The 25,439-nt window shown below is 42.6% G+C and overlaps 1 protein-coding gene across 1 annotated transcript in view; it reads left to right on the plus strand.

Annotated features, from left to right (window-relative positions):
* The first annotated feature begins 396 nt into the window (after nt 1–396).
* RPGRIP1 (RPGR interacting protein 1) overlaps nt 397–25,439 on the plus strand; it is a 34,342-nt gene continuing 9,299 nt past the window's right edge. The window contains exons 1-18 of the mRNA XM_042473868.1: nt 397–495; nt 7,469–7,579; nt 8,377–8,433; nt 10,639–10,777; nt 11,475–11,782; nt 12,774–12,876; nt 14,588–14,716; nt 15,487–15,592; nt 15,947–15,970; nt 16,080–16,226; nt 16,810–16,883; nt 17,575–17,705; nt 18,613–18,746; nt 18,929–19,111; nt 20,379–20,496; nt 21,469–21,921; nt 23,290–23,453; nt 23,951–24,284. Coding sequence (XP_042329802.1) covers nt 7,492–7,579; nt 8,377–8,433; nt 10,639–10,777; nt 11,475–11,782; nt 12,774–12,876; nt 14,588–14,716; nt 15,487–15,592; nt 15,947–15,970; nt 16,080–16,226; nt 16,810–16,883; nt 17,575–17,705; nt 18,613–18,746; nt 18,929–19,111; nt 20,379–20,496; nt 21,469–21,921; nt 23,290–23,453; nt 23,951–24,284 — 2,692 coding nt within the window. The 5' untranslated portion in view covers nt 397–495; nt 7,469–7,491. The remainder of the gene's footprint in view (nt 496–7,468; nt 7,580–8,376; nt 8,434–10,638; nt 10,778–11,474; nt 11,783–12,773; nt 12,877–14,587; nt 14,717–15,486; nt 15,593–15,946; nt 15,971–16,079; nt 16,227–16,809; nt 16,884–17,574; nt 17,706–18,612; nt 18,747–18,928; nt 19,112–20,378; nt 20,497–21,468; nt 21,922–23,289; nt 23,454–23,950; nt 24,285–25,439) is intronic.

Raw genomic sequence — 25,439 nt, forward strand, 5'->3', positions numbered from 1 at the left:
GCATAAATGTGTGTGTATGTATATATATATATATATATATATATATATATATATATATATATATAGTGAGGTTCCAAACTCTGGGTGCTCTTACTCCAGATCTTTCTCCTCTCTTTGGAGATTTTTCTGTGACAATCCTTGATTCAGCGTCTTTGCACGTCATGACTTTTAAATTTGCCATTCGGTCCAGCAAGGAAGTAATAGTTCTCATGCCACTATCATCCACCCGTTGACTCATCCATCAGTCTCGCCTCTCATGGCCCAAAGTGGCTTTCTTTCTTCACAGGCTAATGAGCTTACACAGTCCAGGATTACACAGGGATTTCATCTTTCTTTTCAGAGACAACATCGAACATGATTCACCGAGAAACAAAAATGCAGAACTGTCAGGCGGACATAACAAAGTGAGAGAGGAAGATGAGTTAGGGGACGTGCTGAGGATCTTGGAAAAGGGGCAAAGACTTCTTTCTGTTTCGGTCTATATATAAGAGTGAGGTGAGCCTGGGATTGGTTTGATTTCAATACACTGGGTGAATGATAAAGATTATAACTTAACAGGGGTAGGGTAGATATGCGTATCTTCTAACTATCCTAGTTTGGCAGAGATAGTTGGGATTAATCCATTGCAGTCCCTCTTTCTCAGCTAGATTTAAAATGTCCTGGTTTCTGTCTTTCTTCCACTTTCCTCAGTTTCCATCAGTATGTTGCAAATTCAGTTAAAAGCGCAAAAGTGGTTTACAATTGCACATCATCAGCTCGGCTGCCATAGGATGGAGCCATGGCATTAAAGTGAGATGAAAGTTATATACGTAGTTGTGTTGTCTAGATACACTCCAGAACAATAATTACTCTGAGGTGAGAGGAGAGGAAGGTCAAATTTTGCCTTTCTCAGGAGTCTCAGGCAAAAGAAAACTGCTGCAATCTTTCCTACTTTGTGTGTCCTCCCTTGTTAATAACTTTTGCATCTTGTCCACACGCTGATGTGGCTTGGTCACTGTGTCACAGTTTTAATGTTGGAGGGTATGGATATGTATGATTATAAATATGACATGCTAGAACCCAACATAAGAAATTCTTTATAAAAGTGTAAATACTTCTACATGATAGATTTTTGTTTAGCTGCTTTGTGGAAAAGTGTTGGTTCATCTTTGGCTTATAGTAAATCCTTATCAATGTATTGCTGGCCCCAATTGCATGGCATAAACATCAAAACAACCAATGTTTTTTGTGGGTTTTTCGGGCTCTGTGGCCATGTTCTAGCAGAGTTTCTTTCTGATGTTTCACCAGCATCTGTGGCTGGCATCTTCAGAGAATGCTTTCCAGGCAACATCCTACAGATTTTAATCTGTTCCTGTGAGCCTCCAGATGTTAAGGCTGCACCTACACTGCAGAATTAATGCAGTTTGACGCTGCCCACGGCTCAATGCGATGGCATTCTGGAACTTTTAGTTTTGTGAAAGATTTAGCTTTCTCTGTCAGAGAGTTCTGGTGCCATGACAAACTACAAATCCCAGGATTCCAGAGGATGGAGCCATGACTGTTAAAGCGGTGTCAAACTGTATTAATTCTGTAACCTCAGATGATGAGATCCCATAAGTTCTTGTTTGGCTCTACATCTCCCAGAATTCTCCACCAGATATGCTGATCAGGGGATTCTGGGAGTAGCAATCCAAAAATGGGATGTTTCCAAGCTCTAAACTTGCAGCAGGTCTGCCAGGTCTTAAATACAGGTTTTCCCTGGCCCTAGTTTTTGAGACTCTTAAGTGGCAGGGTCAGAGTTTGGACCTGGAACCTCCTACATACTAAATGTGCATGCTTTCTACAAGGGCCTACTTGAGTCAACAGTGTTAACAAAATGCAAATGCATCTTAAAGATAGGCCAGACGAGCAAACCTGTCTCAAGGATAAGGCCTTCTACTGGCAGAACCCTCTAGTTCTGGAGTTACTTTTTTGGCAATGGTGATGCTGTATGACGTCCCTAAATAGCTTAGGAGGAAGACCACACAGTTCAAGTGTTGCTTTTCCTCTTGGCTTGTACTATGTGGCAGGGGTTAAAGTGAAGGCAAAACGCTTACTTAAAAAGTAACAAAAAGTAGCTGTGTTTAGTCATTTTGGCTAAATAGGAAATAATTCCTTTTTATAAAACTGTAACTTTTAGAACAACTAACTTCTTTTGGGCCATTAGAAGCATAGCTGTAGCTAAGTACTTTTTAAAAGGGCATTTCCAAGGTCTGGAGAGGACCATCATGTGGACCTGACTCTTTCCTTTCAATAGACTACAGAGTGACAATATCTAGGAGAAATCAAGATGGGACTTCTGGGTAGTTATGAGAAAATGCCATCTTGCTTTTGAAACTGCCATTGCCCAGTTGTTTCCTGGTTTCATAAATAACGGATAAACAATGCAAATCTCTTTGAGCTGTCCAGGCCCCGTATCAAAAATGCAAACCTTTTGGTTTACTTGTAAACTCAGCGCCTGCTCCCTGTAGCTAAAATTGTACTCCTTTCATGAAACATGAAATCCTAGAACCGGCATAAATTTACTGTCTGATGCAGATATGTCTGTCCATCTATGTATCAGGCAGGACCTTTTCAGTGGCAGCCCCCAGCTGTGGAAGTCCCTTGTGATAAAAAGAGATGGCTGTCTCCTGTTGCTGTTGTTTTGTGCTTTCAGTTAATTTCCAGCGTATGGTGACCCTGAGGCAAACTTATCATGGGGCTTTTCTTGGCAAGATTTGCTCAGAGGGGGCTTCCCTTGAGGCTGAGAGAGTGTGACTTGCCCAAAGTCACCCAATGGGTTTCCATGGTCAAATGGGGATTTGAAACCTGGCCTCCAGAGTCATAGTCCAACACAGAAACTGCTATACCAAGCTAGCTCCTGTTGTTAAGAATATATTTATTTGTGCAAGCTTTTTGATATAGATAACTGATCTGTCTGTTTTTCCATGGATGGCTTTATTGTATAGAATTGCTTTTATTCTACTATCTTACATACCTATATGTATATATACTGAATGATGATTTTGGGTTCTACCTCAGTTCTTAGGCATGCACAGTTTTTTATAAGGAAAGACAGTATAGCACTGAATGACAAATAATAAATGCATCAGCTCTTTCCAGACTAGAAAGAGTGATTGTTGCTACTTATTTCATGTACATTCGTCCCACTGGTGCCTACTGCAGTAAATTTGGCAAAGCTTTGATCAATAGTTTTGCAGCATGCACAACCTGTCTGTATGAGAGAAACAAAAATCATGTATGTGTATGTGTGTGCATGTGCATACTTGGGATATAAGGCTTCCTGTTTCAAGTCATCTATTTCAGTCTCCAGTTTGAAATGCTATAGTAAAGTCAAGTCCAAGGGGGTTGAAGACAGGAAGCAAGGAGAGGACAGAACCAGTTCTGTTAGATCCAAGATAACAAGGTACCTCATTGTTGGCTTAGTTCCTCTTCAGAGTCTGTCTCTGTGGCTAAGATACTGGGGGGGAAGATAGCATCCTGTTCTGTTGGGGGTTTGCCTGGGAATTTGTCTTCCTTCAAGTGTATGCTTCACTTTATGGCCCAAACCTCAGATGCATTCCCAGCCTCTCACACACAGCTAGGAAGACCAGTTCAGGATTATCCCCAACCCTGAAGCTCCCAAAGGATGGACCCTGGGAGTGCCAATAAGGGTTAAGAATTAAGTATTAAACACAGTTGCTCACAGTGTGTCGTTCACACAGGCAAACACACACACACACACACACACACACACACACACACACAGAGCATATTTCCCTCTTTGGAAATTAAAACAGAAATCTTAGCTGAAAGGGCTGCTTCCAGACCAAGGGGAAAGGAGGAGTTTTCACTCACTTTGGAAAATGGGACAAGGAACATTTAATCTAGCCTACTTGATCCTAAGTGTAAGATGCTCTAAATGTAAGATGCAGAGCAGAGTGGAGGGTGAGCCCAGGAACCAGAAGGACTGGGAGGGAAGGAAGTAGCTAACTAAGGGTGCAGGTGCACTGTAGAAATAATGCAGTTTCACACCACTTTAAGTAACATGGCTTCATGCTGCAGAAACCTGAGGTTTGTAGTTTTGTGAAGCACTAGGACTCTTGGGCAAAGAAGGCTAAAGACCTTACAAAACTTAAAAATACCAGGATTCCATATGATGGAGCTACATAACTCAAAAATGGTGTGAAACTGCATTATTTTTACATTGTATATGTACTCATAGTTAGCTACATCCCCTCCCTCCTAGTCCTTTTGGTGTCAGGGCTCACCTTCCATTCTGCTCCGCATCTACCTTCTGGCTAGAAGCAAATAGGCTAGATTACATTACATATCCTCCCACTGTCCTGGTTTGTCAAGGACAATCTCGATTAAACCACTGTTGTATCACTTTTTCATCTGCTTTTAAAATGTCCCAGTTTCTCTCTCCTCCTCCCATTTTCCATGCTTGTCCTCAGCTTACTTCCATTAGTGCAAACTGAGTACAAAGTACAAAAGTAGTTTGTATGCAATTAACTCAGAGGGGTTATTGAGAATCTAACACTTCCCAGCAGGCTCACGCAAAAGCAAACTGCTGCAGCCTCTCCTAGTTTGTCTTTGTTCTTCCTCATTAATGACTGATGTTTTCATCCAGACCCTGGGTCTTACTGCATTGCGTGCCAACATCTCAGCTGCAGAATAGTGTTCCCAAGCTCTGGTTGGAGGGAGGGGGGGTGCAGATGTGCCCTTAAAGCTTTCTGTTTGTGTAAATCCTTGCCTTGGGTGATCTGACAGATGGCAGCAGATTAGCAAAGAGAAGAAAATCTGCAGTGACTCTAACAGTTTTGTGGAGCTGAGAAGATCAAGTGTTCCTCCAGGCCATACAAGAGGTTGGGGCCGGGCAGAGGAGAAACAAAGAGGAGGGTTATATAGAGAGTTATATATATATGCCAGATGAAGAAGTGGGCGTGAGAGAGAGACAGCAATCCAGAATACAGTAAATTTTGCTTTCAGCAACCGGCTGCAAAGGGAACTTCAAAAACCTCTAGCTGGTGGGTGGAGGAAAGCGTGGGAGACTTTGACTTTGATCTTAAATAAAATCACAAAGGACTGTCTTGATCACCCCGCACACACTTGCATATATTCTGAAACACCATCAGTTCGCCAGCCTTTTCATTTCTTTCCCTTTGTAGTTCTGGAGCAGCTCTCCCTACTGCAGTAAAACGTTGTTGGTTGGTTTCTTGAAAAACATCTAGCCTGCCTCAAATTTAAAAGAGAAGCCAGCTAAAATAAAATACAGTGTCACATATCTAACAGCAGTAGTCAAATAGCATCAAAAAGCCAGAGAAGTGAGGGTTTGGTTTTTTTACAAGTATTTTTGAACATCTTAAAAGCAGCCACAGACTGAGCCAGCCATGTATCACCTGGGAGGAAATTCCATAGGGCAGTGGGGTCCCCACCAAGAAGTCTCTGTTCATTCTTGTTGTGTGCCTCCAAGTTGTTTCTGTCTTATAGCGACCCTGAAGCGAAGCTATCATGGGGTTTTCTAGGGCTGAGAGTGTGTGACATATCTAAGGTTACCCAGTGGCCAGGTGCAGACTCGAACCCTGCTCTCCAGGGTTCTAGTCCTATGCTCAAACTACTATTCCACACTGGCTTTCTGTTCCTGGTGCATGCCAGTCTTATGGGCCTTAGTGATAGACCTGTAGGTAGACAGATCAAAGATGGTTTTAAAACACAGGCAGGTTCATAAAAGTATGTGTTTGCAGAGTATCTCTAGAGATATATAGTCTAATCAGAGCTTACTTTTTTATACATCACTCCAAAGGGACCTCCGCTGACCACAAGGGGAGTGGCAGATAGCCTAATGATGGTAATTACCCAGACAGGTATGGGCATAGTGAAGGGCACCAACAGTTGCTCTGCAGTCACCATATTGTTGTTGCAGGGACACATACAATTCATAAAGCCAGATTTTGGACTTATTTGGGACCTTTTCCTGTACATTTATAGATTCCACTTTAACTGGCATGGTTATATCATGTAGAATCCTGGAGTTTGGAGTCTGCTGTGCCCATCAAATGGCACTACCTTTCTGTGGCGGATTTGCATGCTACCGTGAGGCAAAAGGGTGTGTTGATGGTAGGAGTGCTGCTGATAGGATCTCCAACATCAGGCTTTGGCTGAAGAACCAGACTCAATGTGCCTAATAATTACTGGACAGCAGCAGCAGCAGCGAGGAGCTGAAACTGGTGAAGGATCGCTCAGAGACAACAGCAGTGGCACCGTAGCTAACACTTGTTAGTATTGCACAGAAGGCAGCATGGTAAAGCCATTTTGAATGTCTTTTATGGTGAAAAACCTATGATCAGACAATTCAAAATGAAAAAAGAGATAGTGCTAAAAGACTAAATTCCCGGGTTGTATGGGCCACTGTGGTATAGCAGAGGATAACTATGAGTAGAACTATGGTTAATGATACAGCTGGACACAAGTTGAAAGGACGTTCTGCTGTTGACATGCTCAGAGGTGAAAGGAAAGTCTGGAGCTGAACAACATATAGGAACAAGGAATATGAGAAGCATGAATCAGGCGAACCTAGATATAGTAAGACAAGAAATTGAATTTATAAATAATCTAGTACTTGGACTAAGTGAACTAAAGTGGACAGGAATGGGACATTTTGAGTCAGATAATTACACAATGATTTACTCCAGAAATGAATGGGGTGGCATTAATAGCAAGGAGAGATAGAGCAAAAGCAGTCAAATGATATAATGCAAAGTCTGATGGAATCATATTAATAAGACTTCAGGGAAAACCCATCAATATAAGTATAATTCATAATTTATTCTCCAACTAAAAAGGCAGAGAACCTGAAAGAACTAATGCTGGAATTCAGTAGGAAATTGATCACACCCAAAACAGGAGTTGTTGCTAATCACAGGTGATTGTAATGCAAAAGTAGGAAACAGGACGGAATCAAAGATGGAAGGAAAATTTGGCCTAGGATCAAGAAATGAAGCAGAAGAGTGACTAATTGTATTTTGCAAGGCCAACAGTTTGTTCATCACAAATACATTCTTCAAGCAACCAAAGAGGTGACAGTATATACAGAGATCACCTGATGGCTGATATGGAAACCAAATAGACTATATATAATTGGAAGCAGAAGATAGAAAAGCTCAATTGTTGCTCCAAAAACAGGAACAGGAGGAGATTGTGACACAGACCAGGGACTGTTAATAGCAAAAATTAGAGAAAAACTAAAGAAGAACCCGAAACCAGCCATTGTGCCAACCTGAAGAACACCCCCATAGAATTTAAATCTAATGTAAAAAAATAGATTTGCATTATTAAGCCTCATTGACCGGGAGCCAGAACAACTCTGGACTGAAGCCAGGGACATTGTAACGGAAAAATGCAAAAAATACACTATTTGCAGCCAAAAAGATGCCCAGGTCCCAACTCTGTCATTTTGTCTTCGTTCTAGGCTATTTTCCTTTCTCGCTAAACATGTCTTTGCTTCTGTTGGATGAAACAGCCGGGGATCTTCCAGTCCGAGATACTAACCAGAAGCCTTCAGTGATAACAGCTATACAAGGTCAGCAATATAAGGTTGCGATTCTGATGGGAAAGGGCATTTGAGGCAAATTTTGTTGCTTATGCCTCCCCCCTTTTTTACATTTGTGATCTCTTTGCAATGTTATTCCAAAAATCATTTTGGCTTAATCATCATCATCATCATCATCAATTTCTTACCCACCTCTCCCCGTGGAACGAAGTGGAGAAAACAACAATGGACAAACAAACAATTTCAGCTAAAACAAATCAGTTAAAACACACATCAGTTTAAAAGGACAAATAAGGTGTACACATATTAAAACAATCCAGATGGATCAAAATCTATGTAATGGATGGATTATAACAGCAATATTTCCTAAAACTGGTAGGCAGGTGAAAATCTTCAACTTGGTTGTCCTACATCTTGAAGCAAGATCCCTTAAAGACATGTGTTATGTGCAATTAGTGCATATTTTCACAGACACATAATTATGGAGTGAATTAATTAATTAATGTCCTGCTTTTCTTCAGTCTTGGGACCCAAAGTTTAATCTCTGTCAGTGTTCCTTAAGGTATCCAATGTGGAGGTTTGGCATTTTATTTTCCTGTGTGCTAGGAATTGGAGCCATATTTGTGTCCATGGGGTACCATTGTTTCTTGCATTCCTGGAAACTTTCCAAGGATTAGCAGCTTATGGACTAGAACTGGTCAATGGACTATCACTTTGAATGGTGCCAGTCTATTTAATTCCCCCGCCCCTCTCTAGATAACATATATGTCCTTTGTGCATTGATGATATTCTATATCTTCACTGATAACCAATCTTTTTTCTTCTAGATGTATCATCTGCTGTACTCCCTGTAAGATCCCATGGGCCGAAATCCTTAATGAAAGGTAGGTGATAAGAAGTCCTGATAGGTAATCCATTGCTTCACTGTGTCCATCATATGAAACCTACCATATAATTCTCATCATTCCAGTGGCCTGGTATAGATAGCTTGAACATGCAGCAAGAATGTAAAATTAACCTTAAGAATACCTATGGTAAGCTGCTATGTATTCTTAGTTCTACTGTAAGGCAATGAATCCTGAACTTTAACACAGGCAACCGTAAAAAGAAAGACAGAAGTGTTTTGAAATGTGGGTTTACTGCAGGAAGTTAAGAACTGATTTCATTGGGATAGGGATGACCAGCAAAGTATTAAAGTGTGTGTGTGTGTGAGACGCACGCAACTTTCAGGTCACTTGTTGACTTATGACGACTCCATGAATTTCATAAGATTTTCTTAGGCAAGGAATCCTCAGAAATTGTTTTGCCAGTCCCTTCCCCATAGTTTACAGCACCTGCTATTCTGTGACATAGTACTCCCATCCAAGTACTAACCAAGGCTGACCCTGCTTAGCTTCCATGGTCAGTTGGGATCTGCTGTCTTCAGAGTATTTAGGCCTAAAGACAAGAAACTATAAAACTAATAAAATAGAATATTTCGGACATATAGTGAGAAATGAAAATTACGGATCTTTACAGCTGATGACAAAATTATTGCAAAAATAAGTGTAGGAACTAGAACTTCTTGGCTGGAAACGCTTACAGCAGGGGTGGGAATCTTGTGGTCCTCCAGATGGCTATTAGACTACAATCTCCATCATCCCTTATCAATGGCTATTCTGGCTGGAAATGCAGGGACTTGTAGTTCTACAACATCTGGTGAGTCGTATGATTCTCACTCCTGCCTTACACAATGGTTGGAGGTAATACAATATATTTGTTTAGACTGGCCACATCCAAAGACAACTTAGCCACTGTGATATATCCAACTTCTGGTGGTAAAGGGACAACAACAAGAAGAATAGCAAATTCCCTACCAAGACTAAAGTGATAGCGTTACTATTCACCACCCGGCAAGACAAACCTTTGACATTTAACTTAGGTTGCTCTAGAAATGATTTTAACAACTGGTTGGGTGAAGTTGTTGTTGTTGTTGTGTACCTTCATCAAATCATTGAATCATAGAATAATAGAGCTGGAAGAGACCACAAGGGTCATCCAGTACAACACTCTGCCATGCAGGAAATCTCAATCAAAGCATCCCCGACAGATGGCCATCCAGCCTGTTTAAGTCGTTTCCGACTTGCTGCATCCCTAAAGTTTACCTATCACAGGGTTTTCTTGACAAGATTTGTTCAGAGTGGAGTTTGCCTTTGCCTCCCTCTGAGGCTGAGAGTGTGTGACTTCTACAAGGTCACCCAGTGAGTTTCCATGGCTGAGTGGTGATCCGAACCCTGGTCTCCAGAGTTGTAGTCCAAAACCCAAGCCACTGCACCGTGCTGCCTCTCCTTTTTATTATGTGCTTCTAGTTGCATTTTTTGTTCTGCTTTCATATTTTCATTATATTTATCTTTATTTACTTTTAAAAACTGCTTTGAGTGCCTTTTTGGAGGGAAGAGAATAAGCATGTAAATTTAATGTAAATTTGAGTTGTGGTCGCCACAGAAAAGGAGCCAAGCTGGAGCCACGAAGAGAAACAAGACAGGAGTGATTTGCATGGTTGCGTGTTGTGTTTGCAAGTCTTGAACTATTGATGATGGGGAAACATGGAGGTCTTTCATTCATAGGGACCTCATAAGTAAAAGCCAGCTTGATGGCAAATAGTATTAACAATGATCAGATGGAACCACCACCACAACAGCAGAATGTAAGACATGGAAGGCTGATATGTGACCTACCACATGTTGCTAGATTACATATTCCTTTAGCCTTAGAAAGAAAAGTTAATGACAAAGGATGATGGGATTTGGAGTACATTAATATCTGGAGGGCCAGAAATGGATATCCTTGTTGTTGTTTTTCTAATCTTTGAACATAAGAAGTGAAACCACCCCTGAAACAGGTCAGTGAAAAGTGAGTTTCTTCATTTGTTAAGTAATACTAGGTATTCTAAAATAGAGATTGTAAATATGTATGTACAATAATATAATTATATAAAAGGATCCCATTATTAAGAGCGATCACTTAGTGATCACAGCGGGATTAGGGGAACCTTTCAGGTTTGGCTCATGGTTGATTAAAATCTCCCTTTATCTCTTCCCCATCTCTAGGATCTGTCTCACTGGCAAGGACACGGCGACAGATAACCCGAATAAGCCGCACAGAGCTGGAAGATGGATTTCTACGACTTCATGATGAAAATTTGCTGCTCAAAGAGTTTGCCCGGAAGCAAGAAGACAGGATCAAAAGGTACTGGAGATGACAAGATAAAAAAATGTAATTGTTGCTCATTGTGAGAGGCATTGTCAATTCCTTTTGGTCATCTTGGTTGTATGACTGGTCGTTTTTTCATATTAATTAGTTTGCTATGTATCATAGAGAACTAACTATTTTTAAAAGTATCAGTTTGAATGTTCAAATGTGGGGTAATTCAGGTAGGTGTAATACCATATTCTACCACCAGATGCTGACATTGTGCACATTGCATTATTTTCATGAAGGCTGAAGCAAAGTGCATCATAGTATCTTCTAGTGACAGAATGAGAGGATTGCAACACAACGTTAGAAGACTCTACAAAATTAAGACACACAAATAATGCAGATATTTCACTCCTAGAACCGGCAGTTACACACAACTCACTGTGATGGAAAGGGAACAGAATCTGCCAATATTAAACTGCTTCCATTTCCCCCACTTTATTCCTCTTTCACTTTCTTCATCACTATCCTTGTTCTCCTCCAAATCCTTTCCAGTTTGGCCAACATTCTTATTAAACAGTGTGTTCAGAACCTGAAGGAGACCCCCAGGCAATGGTCTTAAGTTGAAAAAAATTACTTTCTTGGCCTATATTCCAAAGGCAGTGGTCCTCCTTGTGGCAAGCAAAGTTGGTGCATACTTCTTGAGAAAGCCAAGATTGCGTTGTCTTCTCTCTTTTTGTTCCCCCAGGATGGGCACCAAGCTTTCGAGACTCAGCCATGAGCGAGCCCAAGTGGATGGGAGACCTGGGAGCTGGGTCCGCATCTCTGGACGGAATCTAGACCTGGAGGAGGACTTGGAACAGATGCAGGACCGGGTTCAGGAGCTGGAGAGACGCAATGAGGGACTGAGGAACCGCCTCCTCTTCTACAAGCAGCAACTACAGCTGCAAAGCTGTGGCCGGCATTGCCCTTATGGCTATGTCGCTCCCAGGGTCAACACGGGACTTCGACGGGCACACACTGCTGCAGGGCGAGTGCAGGAGAGACTTCGCAAAGGTAAGAGGGTTTGGGAAGATATGTGTCCATCTCTAGGAAGGTGATAGGCTTAGTATGGTTTTAGGTTCTAGAGCAGCAGTTCCCAAACGTTAGTCCACCAGATGTTTTGGACTTCAGCCCTCAGAATTCCTGACTGCTGGCCAAGCTGGCTGGGGCTTCTGGGAGTTGAAGTCCAAAACAACTGGAGAACCAAAGTTTGGGAATCACTGTTCTAGAGTTAAGGAGAGCAGGACTTGTTCTCAGGGCCAGCTCTACCATTAGAGATTGAACTTGTCACTCCTGACAGCAGTGCTAGCAGGCATGGACAATGGCATCAATCTTGGAAGATAGGTCTTGTATGTGCCATAGAATCAGCCCCTTGTCTGCTAGGCTAGTTTGCTGCTCCTAATTGTCAAAGAAATGCATAGCCTCCAACCTTCTGAACATGAAATGAGAGGTACCACTTTCTTTTTCACTTGAGTCAGCAAAATATCTCCACCAAGCCCTGTTACATTTCGACATCATGTAGGCTTTCTATAGACCAGGGCTGGAGGATCTCAGCATAGACACTGGCAACAAACCTGGCCCTCCTGGGATTCTAGCACAGCCATCTGAAGTTCCCCATATGGTGACTCCACTTTCCCTTGGCTCTGATACCCTTCTTTGGCAGTTTCGCCATCCTAAAAGGTTGAAATGTCTCTCCTATATCTTAGGGTACTGGAATAAGGATTTTTAATTAAGCTCAAATATGCTGGTATTTTTAACTTTAAGCCTCATAACCAGAAATGTCAAGAGGGTACAGAGATCAATGCAAAACCATTGTGGTAAAGGTCACACCTTCATTCAAAATATCATCAGTGAGAATGCCCTAAAGCAGAGTGAGAGGAAATGGGATAGTGAATACGTACACACATGTGAAGTTTACCTTGCTTTGTATCAAATCCCAAGATAAGATAATAGGATATTGTGAGATGCAACCGCCAACTTGTAATTCTCTCCTTTTGCTCAGTAGGAATGCGGATGCAAGGACCTGTGGTGGCCAGATCAACACACACAGCTCCACCAAGATATGGGGATCATGTTTTGGAGGGATCCCGAGCAGAGATGGAGAGACTGTGAGTCTGACTTCCCCTTTCCGCACCAGGTTTCCTGAATCCTGACTCTTCTCCACCCAAATTTTGTGGGTCAATGGAAATCTTCTACTGGTATACCTTGCTCACTGAGTAAGTTGTGTCAGGAAGAAGATACCACAATGAGAATCCCCAAAGTTTACCTGTTTGGACTACAACTCTCAGAATCCCCCAACCAAGACAATTCTGGGAATTATAGTCCCAGTAGTAACTTTTCAAAAAATTATTGTAAGCACCAGTGCTGAGTCTTTGGTATGTGCCTTCAAATCGCCTGCCAATGAATTTCATAGGATCTTCTTGGGCAAGGAATACTCAGAGGTGGCATTACCAGTTTCTTCCTCTGAAAAATAGCCTAGAGCATCTGACAGTCATTGGCGGTCTCTCATCCAAGTACTAACCAGGCCTGACTCTGCTTAGCTTCCAAGATCAGACAGGATTTATAGCCTCTAGAGTACCCCTTCATACACCTTACTGGATCTGGTGCCCTTACACACACACACACACACACACACACTACAGCTGCATAAATTAAATATCAAAGGCCTGCCTCAATACAAAGGTCTTTGCTGCCTGATGGAAAGTAGGGACGGCACCAACTGGACCTCCTGTGAAAGGGATTTCCACAATCTGGGAGCAGCCACCAAGAAGGCTCCGACATTTTCACTGACATGGGAGCCTCAGCTGCCACTGTTTTCCATTCAGGCTCAGAGCTGGAATATCCTCCCTTTCTCTCATGTTCCTTCTCTCAGTCTCTCACACACACTCATCTTCTTTTCTTCTTTCTATCTCTCTCATGCCTATATTTCCGTTGTTGTTGTGTACTTTCTGACTCATGGAGATCCTGAGGTGAACATATCATGGTTTTTCTGGGGCTGAGAGTATGTGACTCAACCCAAGGTCACCCAGTGAGTTTCCATGGCTGACTGGGGAATTCAACCCTGATTTACTGAGTCGCAGCACTCAAACCACTACAGTGTTTCTCAAAAATATATGGATATTGTTGCTGTTGTTGTGTGCCTTGAAGTCATTTCTGACCTATGATGCCCCTAAGGTGAGCCTTTCACAGGGTTTTTCAGGGCTGGGACTATGTGACTCAGCCAATGGTCAACCAGTGGGATTTCCATGGCTGACCAAAAAATTGAACCTTGATCTCCAGAGTTTCCAGTAGTCCAACACTCAAACCACTACACCACGATGGCTCTCAAAAATATATCTATTGTTCTTGTTGTGTGCCTTCAAGTTATTTCTGACTTATGGTGACCACAAGGCAAATCTTTCACAGGGTTTTCTGGGCTTGAGAGTATGTGACCCACCCAAAGTCACCCAGAGGGGTTTCCATGGCTGATCAAGGAAATGAACCTTGATCTCCAGAGTTGTTGTCCAACACTCAAACCACTACACCATGCTGGATCTTTCAGTACATCGATGTAAACCAAGGGTGAGAATGGTGACTCTCCAAATGTTGTTCACTGCAGTTCCTGCTGTTATTCACCATTGATTATGCTGGGGGTATGCATTGATTATGCATTGATTATGGCTGCTGGGAGTTGCAGTCCAACAACTGTTGGGGGTATGCGCACGATTCCTAGCTATGGTGCTGATTAGTGTTAATTGTTTTCTGCTCCCATTCTTATTGTCCTGGGGAGTTGGATCTGGAAACAAATTCCTTTTTCTTTTCTTTTCTTTTCTTTTCCAGAAGCCACCATAGCCTGGTGCTGGCAGAACTGGAACGAGAGCAGGAGTCATTGAGTTCCACACACGGCAAAGAAACAGACCCAGAGAGCACCCACTCTCAGCATCGTTACCTGGAGGTTCAGGAACGTCGGTACAGCTTCTTTCTCCACCAGAATTCATTGCCATTTGTCCATTGGTTCACAGTGATTAAAAAAAAATTGAAGGGAGAAAAAGGGGTTGATCATAAAACTATTTTTTTTCTCTAAACCATATTTTAAAGTGCTGTTAGGGTGCTTCCAGAGATAGGGATTATATTGTTCCAAATCCATGTTTTTTCAACCCTAGATTGCAAACAGAGTTGAAATCCTGGAAGCTGTGGCCCCCAAAAATAACTTTTCCAAGTTCTCCATCATCCAATCTATAAGGATGATATGGATGTGCATTTGTTTGGGAATAAACACTTTTTTTGATGGAAGCTCCAAGTGATATTAAATAAATAATATTATATTAAATAAATAAATGTTACATACAATCATTTTTTACTTTAAAAAAGGTCAGAGCTGACTCCTCTAATTAGAAAGCTAATTAAAATGTGGAGACCAAGGACGTCTTATTATACTGAGCAATTAATTAGTTGAAAGACAGACTGAGGCTGTTTTAGATCAAGGGAATGGAGGACATTTTCAGAGCTAGGTTATGTAATGGAGAAATTAAAAGGTGGTTCTTAGGTATTTGTAAGTGGAGAGTCTTGTAAATATTCCTTTTTGCCAAGAAAGTATCAGTTTAGATTTCTGCACATCCATCTGAATCAGCCAAAATTGCTTGACAGTAGTTAGAGGCTTGTTGTGGTTCCTTCACAGTGCCTGTGTGTCTATGTGTTCAGATCCATTTACCTGCTTTTTGCCCCCTTTGATCCACCAGAGCCGCCATCCAGGACAACGTGGAGCTGATCCGGCTTCAGAAGCTTTTAAGGGCAAAGAATTCAGAACTAGTGATAACCAAAGCCCAGTTTGCCACTTTGCAGGAAGTGAGTCCTGTTACTTTGATCTTGTTGCCTGCACACTCCTCTTGCATATGCATACCAGTTTTTCTCAGCCTTTGAGGTTTTCGAATTGTAGTTTTACAAAGTCTTTAGCCTTCTCTGCCAATGAGGGCTGGTGTCTCCCAAAACTACAAATCCCAGGTTTCTTAGGATGGTGCCATGGCAGTTAAAATGGTGTCAAACTGCATTATTTCAGCAGTGCAGAGGCACACACTTACAATCAGGGAACTAGAAGCTGCTAGAAATTAGGGGAAGAAAAATGGTTTTCTTGACAAAAATGGCCTTCTGTCCCACAGCAGACATTCCACTAATACAGGGCTTTGCTTTCTCTCCCCTTAGGCTTATGAGACTCAGCTCCATCAGGTAACTTTCCTAGTTCTGCTTGGGGGGATTTAAGCTTGTGCCTACTAGTTCCTCAAGGCTCTAGATCTCATGATCTTTGTCTTTCCTTTTCCTCCCATGTCTTCTCCAGAACCAAGAGGCATTAAGGTCAACAAGTGGGGCTTTATTGGCTCAGGTTGAAGAGCTCAACACTCTCCTGAAGGAGGAGACCCAGAAGGTCACTACACTGGAGAGTCAGCTGGAAATCCTTTCTCCCTTGCAGGGGACACTGAAAGATGTAAGGAGACTGCAGTCCCCCTGTAAACATCACCACCCCTTAAACCTCTCTTTTTTCTAACTCAAGACTAGAAAAGTGACTTTTTGTGACTGAAGCTCACCAGCAGTGGCCATGCTGGTAACAGAATTTTGGGTGATGCAGTATAAAACTTGCTTTTTCTTCTGGGACCTTCCTATATCACACCAAACATTGGTGCTGTCTGCCTTGCAGAAATAACACAGTTTGATACTGCTTTGACTGCCATGGCTCCGTGCTATGGAATTTTGGGATCGGTAGTTTTGTGAGTTATCTAGTCAGAGAGATCTGGTGCCACAACAAACTACAACTCCCAGAATTCCATAGGATGGAGCCATGGCAGTTAAAGCAGTGTCCAGTTGCATTATTTTTGCAGTGCAGAAGCAGCCCTTGCAAGAGCCCATCCCAAACACATGGAACTTTTGGTTCACCAGATGTTTTAAAATATAACTCCCACAGTCTCTTACCATTGGCTATACTGACTGGGGCTTCTGGAAGCTGAAGTCCGCACTTGGTACACATGTCCTGGTTTTTCCTCTGTGAAAGATTGCATTTGTACCCTTCTTAGTTTCAGGAGCGAGTCCGGGACCTGGAGACAGAACGTGATTTGCTGAAGATGGATTACGACAAACTCCTGGAGAGGTGAAATCCTTTTTTCCCCACTCACATAAGTTTCTCATGTTTACAACCCCTGAAAGGATGCCATTTGTTGTTTTATGTTTTTGGTGTATATATGAGAGGGTGTATATACTCCATTCCATTAGACCAAATTGACACTGCTTTAGCTATCATGACAGCATCCCATGAAATCCTGAGAGTCATAGTTTGGTGAGGGACTTAGTCTCCTCTTGCATAAAATTCAAAAGCTGTGTAGAAGAGAAGTCTGGCTGACCTTACTATACCAGGATTCTGTATGATGAAGCCATGATGGTAAAGTGTGATCAAACTACCAAATACACTTGGGATTTTATCACACGAAGGAGATCAGGACTTTATGCCGTGAATATCCTGGAAAAACCATGTAATTATGCAAAATGATTTCACACAACTTCGCACAAAACACATCATTAAAGTGGTCACAAAGAAACATTAACACACATTTTTACTTTCGGGATTTCAGCGACAATGCATTTTCAATATCACTTTATTTGTGCAATTGCATGTGATAATCATTCGTGGAATTACTCGCTATTTTCACTTTATTTCTGGGATGCTTTAAATGTGCTTTAATTCCTCTTTAATGCTAAAATTAGCCCCAGGGTGATAAACTCCTCAGAGTTTTGTGGTAAAGATATGGGTGATTCTTTTCCTCCTTTCATTTCTGTGTTTTTAGCTGCATGACTGCTGCCCAGCAAAACCTGGATGAGGTGCCCCAGAAGGACAACAGCCCTGGCCTGGAGGAGCAACTCAGATCAGTGACTGCAGAGAAGAAAAACCTTGAGGAACAGCTAGAAAAGGCAATAGGTGAGAAGGTTGGCTAGAAGCTGACGTTCTGTAAAGGCTGTTTACTGAGCCTCTGAACAGAATGAAGAATGGGTGCATTCACACATCACAATAAGCCAGGGTTTGTTTTATCCGTGGTTTGTTGCTGAAGCTATGAATTGCATGACAGATGACCAAACCAATTTTGTGGGTTGTCTTCTCCATTTCTGGTTTGTTTCTCTGCTGTCCTCATTCGTTAGCTCCTATTTCAGGGTAGGCAGTTGTGGAAACAAGCCAAGGATAAATCACAACTGTCAGATCAGATGACTCAACAAGCCATGGTGCAAACAGGTCAGAGTTCATAAGCCAAAAACAGTCACCCAAACACCATCGTTTGTAGCTGGCTAACTGTGGCTTTTTAGCAGAGGCAGATTTTCACATCACAACAATCCAGATGTCAATGAACCACACCGTGATGTGTCACAATTGCAAACATAGCCAGAGATGAAAAAAGCCAAATATCCTATGTATTTTAATAGGAAGTTTGCTTCCTAATGATGGGGAAAAACAGAAAATAAAAAGAGAGCTTGAAATATTAGATTTAAAAATGAATCCATTAATGCTGATAGCTGGAAAGGGAGACTTTAATTTGTAAGGCAGAAATCTAATTTGTTGGATTGATGCTTGTTCATTCGTCAGTTAAATAACTGGTTTTTAATGAAATGGTGGATGTTACAAAGAACGGCATGATGAGTTATCCTTGTTGTCCCTTAGTCATACGGTTTGTTATTGCTCCTTGAAAATCAGTCATTCAGTCAGTCAATCACCATTAGCTATACAATGGGGGCTGAGAAGGACAAAGTCATAGCAAGGGAAAGATCATTTCCAACCAAAACGCCCTGGATGGAAACTCCATGATCCCTCCCAAACCTTTGTCTCTTCCCATAAGCGCGGAATGATGAACTGAAGCAAGAAGTGCATCTGCTGGTGACACGTGCGCAGGAAGTAAACTCCTCACAGGAGAAGCCAGCCATTCTGGAAGTCCCTGCAAGAGAAGAGAAACCTTGTTCCAGTCACATCCAGGTAGGCTCTGGGTGAAACTAGTTTAGCTGTGAGAATGCAGTGGGAGAAACCAACATAGAGCCATATATTCAGTTCTGGTCTTGGAAAATGGGTAGTATTTTCCTTTCACTTAAATTTAATGGAGGTAAATCCTATACATTTTGTTTCTCTTTTCCTCCTCCCCCCCCCAACACTTCTTCCAGCCTTTGTACCTGGAGGAGAAGAAAGAGATAGAGATACAGACAGTGAAGGAAGAGATATTTAGCCAGCAGAGTCTAAAGCGAAAACTCCACGAGACAGAGGCTGCCCATGCTGAGACTGTCCTAGAGCTAGAGAAGACCCGGGATATGCTCATTCTGCAACATCGCATCAACCGGGACTACCAGGTGAAACAAAGATTTCCATCCAGCCGCTGGTGTATAGGAGTCTTGGAGGACTCCCAGGAGGAGAGGGTTTACAAATAAAATGTTATCTGAATAGCAGAGCTGTTCTGGGTCCATATTCTGTGTATTCTGCTCTGATGAACAATTGCCTCTCCAGAGAGAGTTCACACTTTAGTCGAATGGGCACAGCACTGATTGGCTAGTACCAGAGCTGTAATCGAGAAACATCTCCCTACTCCCTACTCCAGATCCCTACAGCAGCATCCCCAAACTTGGAACCACCAACATCATTCCTGGTTGGCTGGTAATGAGTGAGTTTTAGCCCAATGTATCTGGAGGGTGCCACCTTGGGAAAATGGTATACTTCATTTCCCATCACCTTGGTGATAGGTCATATGGCTTGGGTCTGATGGAAAGTTGGAATTCAACAACATCTGGAGGGGCCGCAGGTTTCCCAACCCTGCTCTGCAGGGACAGAAATATACTTGGTTAGGTACAATGTCTTTGAAATTCAGATCTTCTTGAGTCTGAACTCCGACTCATCCCTTCCTTGCGTCACCAATAATTCTATTGGTGAAAGTACTTCAGCCTTATCTTTCTTTTACTGCATGGGCATAAGAAAAACAAAAACAAGCCTCAGGATTATTCAGCAAACTTTTGGGGAGGTGATGTCCCATTTGATTTTACTGGAAGAAATCCTCTCACCTTAACAGCACTGGAGTCTGTAGATATTCAGGGTGTGATGCTAACTTTCCATAACAAATCTTCAGGCTGGGAAAAATCCTTTATTAGCAGAGCCTCTGACTTTGTGACCAATAGAAATCACAGATATTTTTGTACTGTGTTACCGTTATTGCAGATACCTTGAAATATTTTTATATGGTGAGCCGCATTGGGGACCCTTTTTGGGGAGAAAGGCAGCGTAACAACAACAACAACAACAACAACAACAATATTGTTTAAGCTCATCATTACTTCAAAATTACTAATTCTCAGACCTGCCTCTAGATCACATGCAACTGTGAAGGGGTCTGTAGGGTTCACCAGACTGCCAAAGGGATCCATTGCACAAAAGCAGTTTAGAAATTAGAAGCACTGGTTTAAGGGAGAACAGTATACAGGTTCAAAATGGTTTGTGGAGGAACCATTGAGCAGACTATTGTGGCAGCTGCTGGGATGGTGATGGAATTGAGTCCCAATCCGTATTTGTCATCATTGTGGCTGAGAGCTGACTGTGCCATGCTCTCTTGGGGGGGTGTTTTGGGTTTAGGCGGAGCTGGACAGTGTGTTGCTGCAAAGCACCAGAGAGAAGCAGGAGCATGAGGAGAAGCAAGAGCAGATGGCTCGGCTTCTGGACCTACGTATCTCCCGCATCCGCCAACTGGAAGGTATGCCCAGTGGGAAAAAGACACTCACTTGACACAAACATTTTCTCTCACACCCGAATCCTATTGCTTAATCCAAATTGAAGCAGACCTATGGAATTGATGGCTGAATGGAGGGTTCCATTCTTTTCTGGAGTTTTCAGAGTGAGAGGAAGGCATCTCCGATTGAGAGCATTGCATTGAAAAGTCTCTCTGTATATATATTTTCCAAAAGTTAGTGTGGTGTAGTGGTTTTGAGCGTTGGACTACCACCCTGAAGACCAGAGTTTGATTCCAAGCTCAGCCATAAACCCACTGGATGACCTTTGGGCAAATCATACTCTCTCAGACTCAGTGGAAAGCAATGACAAAGCTCCTCTGAACAAATCTTGGCAAGAAAACCCCATGATAGTTTTGCTTTAGGTTTGCCATATGTTTGAAACAACTTGAAGGCACACAACAACAAATATATATATTCTACATTACTGAGACTTGGGCTGCACTTGCACTGCAGAAATAATGCAGTTTGGCACTGCTTTAGCTGCCATTGCTCAGTGCTATGGAATCTGTAGTTTTGTGGGCTATTTATTCAGAGAGCTCTGGTGCCACAACAAACTACAGAACCTTGGATTCCATAGCACTAAGCCGTGGCAGTTAAAGCAACATCAAACTGCATTATTTCTGCAGTGCAGATGCAGCCCTAGTGTGTGTGTTGTAAATTTTATGTTTATGCTTTTGCTTTTGCTTGCAAGCATCATCCTATCATATGGTAAGGAACTGGAGGTTTCAAACTTTCCAGTGCAGGAAAAAGCAAACTTGATACAGTTGCCCATCCGTTCTCCCTTTTCCTGATATTTCTGGTTGTTGTTCTATATGTGCAACTTTATCTATTTAGTCAAGAAGGAATAATGTTGCACTATGAATGCAGCAGGGGGGAACCATGAGGAAAGCATTTTCATGGCTCTGCTTGTTGTATCTTCCTTCCCTGTCATGCAGAGCAGCTGAAGGATGTGGCCTATGGAACCAGGGCTGTCCCATTTCGAGTAGATGAAGTTGATACATCCGTGGGGGCCGACAATGACAAGGTCCCACAACTGAAGCATGGAGAGAACCTCCTTGAGCTGCACATCTCTGGCGCTGTGCTCTCTGCTGAGGCGCTGCGTCTCCTGGGAGACCCAGAGCCTGTCACCTTCTGCACATATTCCTTCTATGACTTTGAGACTCACTGCACCCCTGTGGTGCGGGGCATCCGGCCCCAGTATAACTTCACATCCCAATATGTTGTCCGAGTGGAGCCTTTCTTCCTGCAATACCTGCAAGAGGCCACTTGTCGCCTTGATCTCCACCTCACCTCTGCCATGGACCATACCAACCTGGCCTCCTGCTGGCTGCGTTTTGGACAAGCCCTGGGCACTGGAGAACAAGTCCATGCCACCGCAGTGCTTCGTGGTAAGAATTGCTCTGGCTAATTCACTGGGAGAGAGGAGAAACCATGTTAATAAGCAGAGGTCAAGAAGACAAGGAATACATCAGCAGTAGATCAAGACAGAGTTGTCAGGGTTCAGTCCCAAATGTCCAGAAAGCAGGGCAGCATCTCTAAGCTGGTTTGGGTGTCTTTTCCATAGAGTGCTTCCAGCATCTAATGAGTGTTTGCTGCCTGGCAGCCTGCCTTATATTGCGGGCTGATTGTTAATTGAGAATGGCTGGGGCAGTACCAAACTGAGCTGAGCCCATCTCCAAACATTGTTGTATTGCTGCTATCCCAAAGGGAGACATCACATTGCCATCCAGCCTCTGTGTTCATTCAGGTCATCTTCAGAGCTTTTATTCCATGTTCCTCAGTACGTGGGTGCAGAACTTGGAAAAATTACCTCAAGAAAGTAACTAGTTACTATACTTCCAAGAATCCTCAAATAGTTAATTAATATTCTACCTAAAAAGGGTAGTTGTGTGCTCTGTATAAATAAAAGAAATAATAATAATAAAAGAAGAGATGATCCTGAAGATAATTTCTGATGACAAGAAAGTAGATTCCAACTAAACATTAGGAAGAATTTCCTGACAGTAAGAGCTGTTTGACAGGGGAAGAGTCTGCCTTGGAAAGTGATGGATTCTTTTTTGCTGAAGCAGGAATTGGATGGTTATCTTTCAGGGGAGTTTATCACATGAAGGAGATTGGGAGTTTATCCCGTGAATATCCTGGAAAAATTGTGTAAAAACACGAAACGATTTCTCATGACATCGCACAAAATCCACCATTAAAGTGGTTACAAGCATTAATGCACATCTTTTTACTTTAGGGATTTCAGCAACAATGCATTTCTGATATCACTTGATTTATGCAATTGTTTGTGATAATCATCGCACTATTACTCACCATTTTCACTTTTTTTGTGGGATGCTTTACATGCATTTTAATCTCTCTTTAATGCTGACATTAGCCCCAGTGTGATAAACTCCAGGTATGTGAATTTTCTGAACGAGGAGAGGGCTGGATGAGATGACACTTGTTTGCCCCTTCCGTGATTCTGTGAAAATGCATAATTATAGTGCTATATTCCAGCTCAGCTGTCATGACAACATCCTGTGGAATCCTGGGGTTTGCAGTTCAGGGAGGGATATTTACAATTATCAGTCAGAAAACTCTAGTGCCTCACCAAACTATAAATCCCAGGATTCCTTAGGATCCAGCCATGACAGTTTAAATGGAATCATAATGTAGTGTGGGGGAAAAAAGCAAATTTGGAGTGTTTTACCTTCTGCTGTGTTTTTCCTTCTCTTATCACTACAACCTTTCACTTGCGTGTGTTACTGTAGGTGCCAATGGTGAGGATTACGGCCTTCTGGAATACTGGGTGAGGCTCCGCTTTCCTATAGAACAGATCCTGAGGCTGCACCGCCAACGAACCAAAGCTTTGGGTTACCTATCTGCTGGAGTACCCCGTTCCACCGTGGCCCAGTTGAACTGGCAAGAGGAAGGGGTAAGAGGCAAAGCAGAATGGGTTTGTGGTGCAAAGTAACAGCTTTGTTCAGTGTTCTATTCCTCATGGCAACTTCGATGTAGTAAAAGAAAGAAATCTGGAAAGCATCCAATAAAATTCACAAGAGAAAAGGGAAACTTATCTCAGGATGTTAGAAGATAGTCTTTATTAGCTAAAAAGTGTGACACTCCAAGGCCTTTTTGTGAGGGCACTGAAAGACACAACTTTAAGGAACACCAGTACTGGCAGTAAATGGCATTGGAGTTGCTTGTTCAGACATTAAGCAAATAAACACTATCTGGTTCCATCCTGAGTTGAGTCTAATTTTTCTCTTGTGGATTTTACTGAAATGAAAACAAATGAACAAGTAACCCACGAGAAATGAGTCAGAAAATTTTGCTGCAGAAAAGTTTGAAATACAGTATCCCAAAATTCCTGTCTGCAAAGCCTTCCCAATGGACATGTCACTTTGTTTGTCCTCTCTCTTTGACTGGCAGGCCAAGAGTGCAGTCCAGAATGAGGTCCATGTGCGGATCGAAGGATGCACTGGCTTACGTAGTCGTTGGCTTGGGTCACAACCCAGCCCATACGTCATGTACCAGTTCTTCAATTTTCCAGACCATGACACGATCATCATTCCTTCAAGCAACAACCCACACTTTGGCGACCTGCAAACATTTGCTTTGCATGTCACACCTGAACTACATCATTACTTGCTTGTGGACAGCCTATGGATGTATGTATTTGATGATGAGGATGAGGAACCGAGCAGCTACCTGGGCAAAGCCCAGATCCCACTTCTGCCGCTAGCAAATGGACGCAGCATCTCAGGTGAGAGACAGGCACATCTTCAATCCTTGGACCTGTATACACGATATGTTGACCTGAGCATTTGGAACCTCCATTTCTTACTTGCCTTTGTTGAGCTGTAACCCTTCAAATATTTTTATTTTTTTATTTAGATATTTATATCCCGCCCTTCAGCCCTAATGGCTCTCAGGGCGGCTTACAATTATTGTTTTTAATCAGACAGTTCCCTGCCCTCAGGCTTACAATCTAAAAGACACGAAACAAAAGGAGAAGGGAATGATGGAGGGAAAGGGGATGAGGTCCAGTGGTTCTTCTCTCCCTCTAAGGCCTGGACCAAGGCAGATGGATTGGAGGGAGGGCTCTTCCTTCTTCCAGGCTAGTCCTGATGGAACTGCCACTCCCAGCATTTCATACTATTGGCTGTACTGGCTAGGATGCTGGGATTTGGTTAACTTGACTACCCATTTCTATACCAGTGTGACTCTCTGCATAGGGCTGCTCACGTCTGAGATCAGAACAAGGTGCCCAGCAATGACCACATGGCTGGGTGCTTCATTCTGACCTCAGAGCAAGTGACCCATGGTGGCAGGAAATGTATGGGTGGCTCAGTGGGACGCCCATGCAGACAGCTGCCCTGGTGCAGAAAGTGAGAGTTTGGATCTTCCTGGAAGATTTAGAGTAAAAGATATGTTTTTAAAATCCAGTGTAAGGTTGTAATACCCTGGTTCTCGAGAGCCAATGTGGTGTCGTGGTTTGAGTGTTGGACTACGACTCTGGAGATCAGGGTTCAATTCCCCATTTGGCCACGAACTCCACTGGGTGACCTTGGGCAAATCACATTCTTACAGCCTCAGAGGAAGGCAATGGCAAACCTCCTCTGAACAAATCTTGCCAAGAAAACCCCAGGATAGTTTGGCCTTAAGGTTGAAGGCACACAACAACAGCATAAAACCCTGGTCCTGGTGCTGAACACGCTGGGGAAAACAAAAGAGTATGAACAAAAATACCACTTGATTTTACCTTAAAATTCTTTAGTGCAGTGGTGATAGGATCATATAGCATATAGTTGTTGGACTGCTAGTGTCTGCAACCCTAGCAGATAGAGCCAGTGGTGATGCATTCTGGGAGTGCATACCCTTCAACGGTCCCAATTTGTCAAAGACAATCACAAATAAT

This window comes from Sceloporus undulatus, chromosome 6 (assembly GCF_019175285.1).
Source record: "Sceloporus undulatus isolate JIND9_A2432 ecotype Alabama chromosome 6, SceUnd_v1.1, whole genome shotgun sequence".
NCBI lineage: Eukaryota > Metazoa > Chordata > Lepidosauria > Squamata > Phrynosomatidae > Sceloporus > Sceloporus undulatus.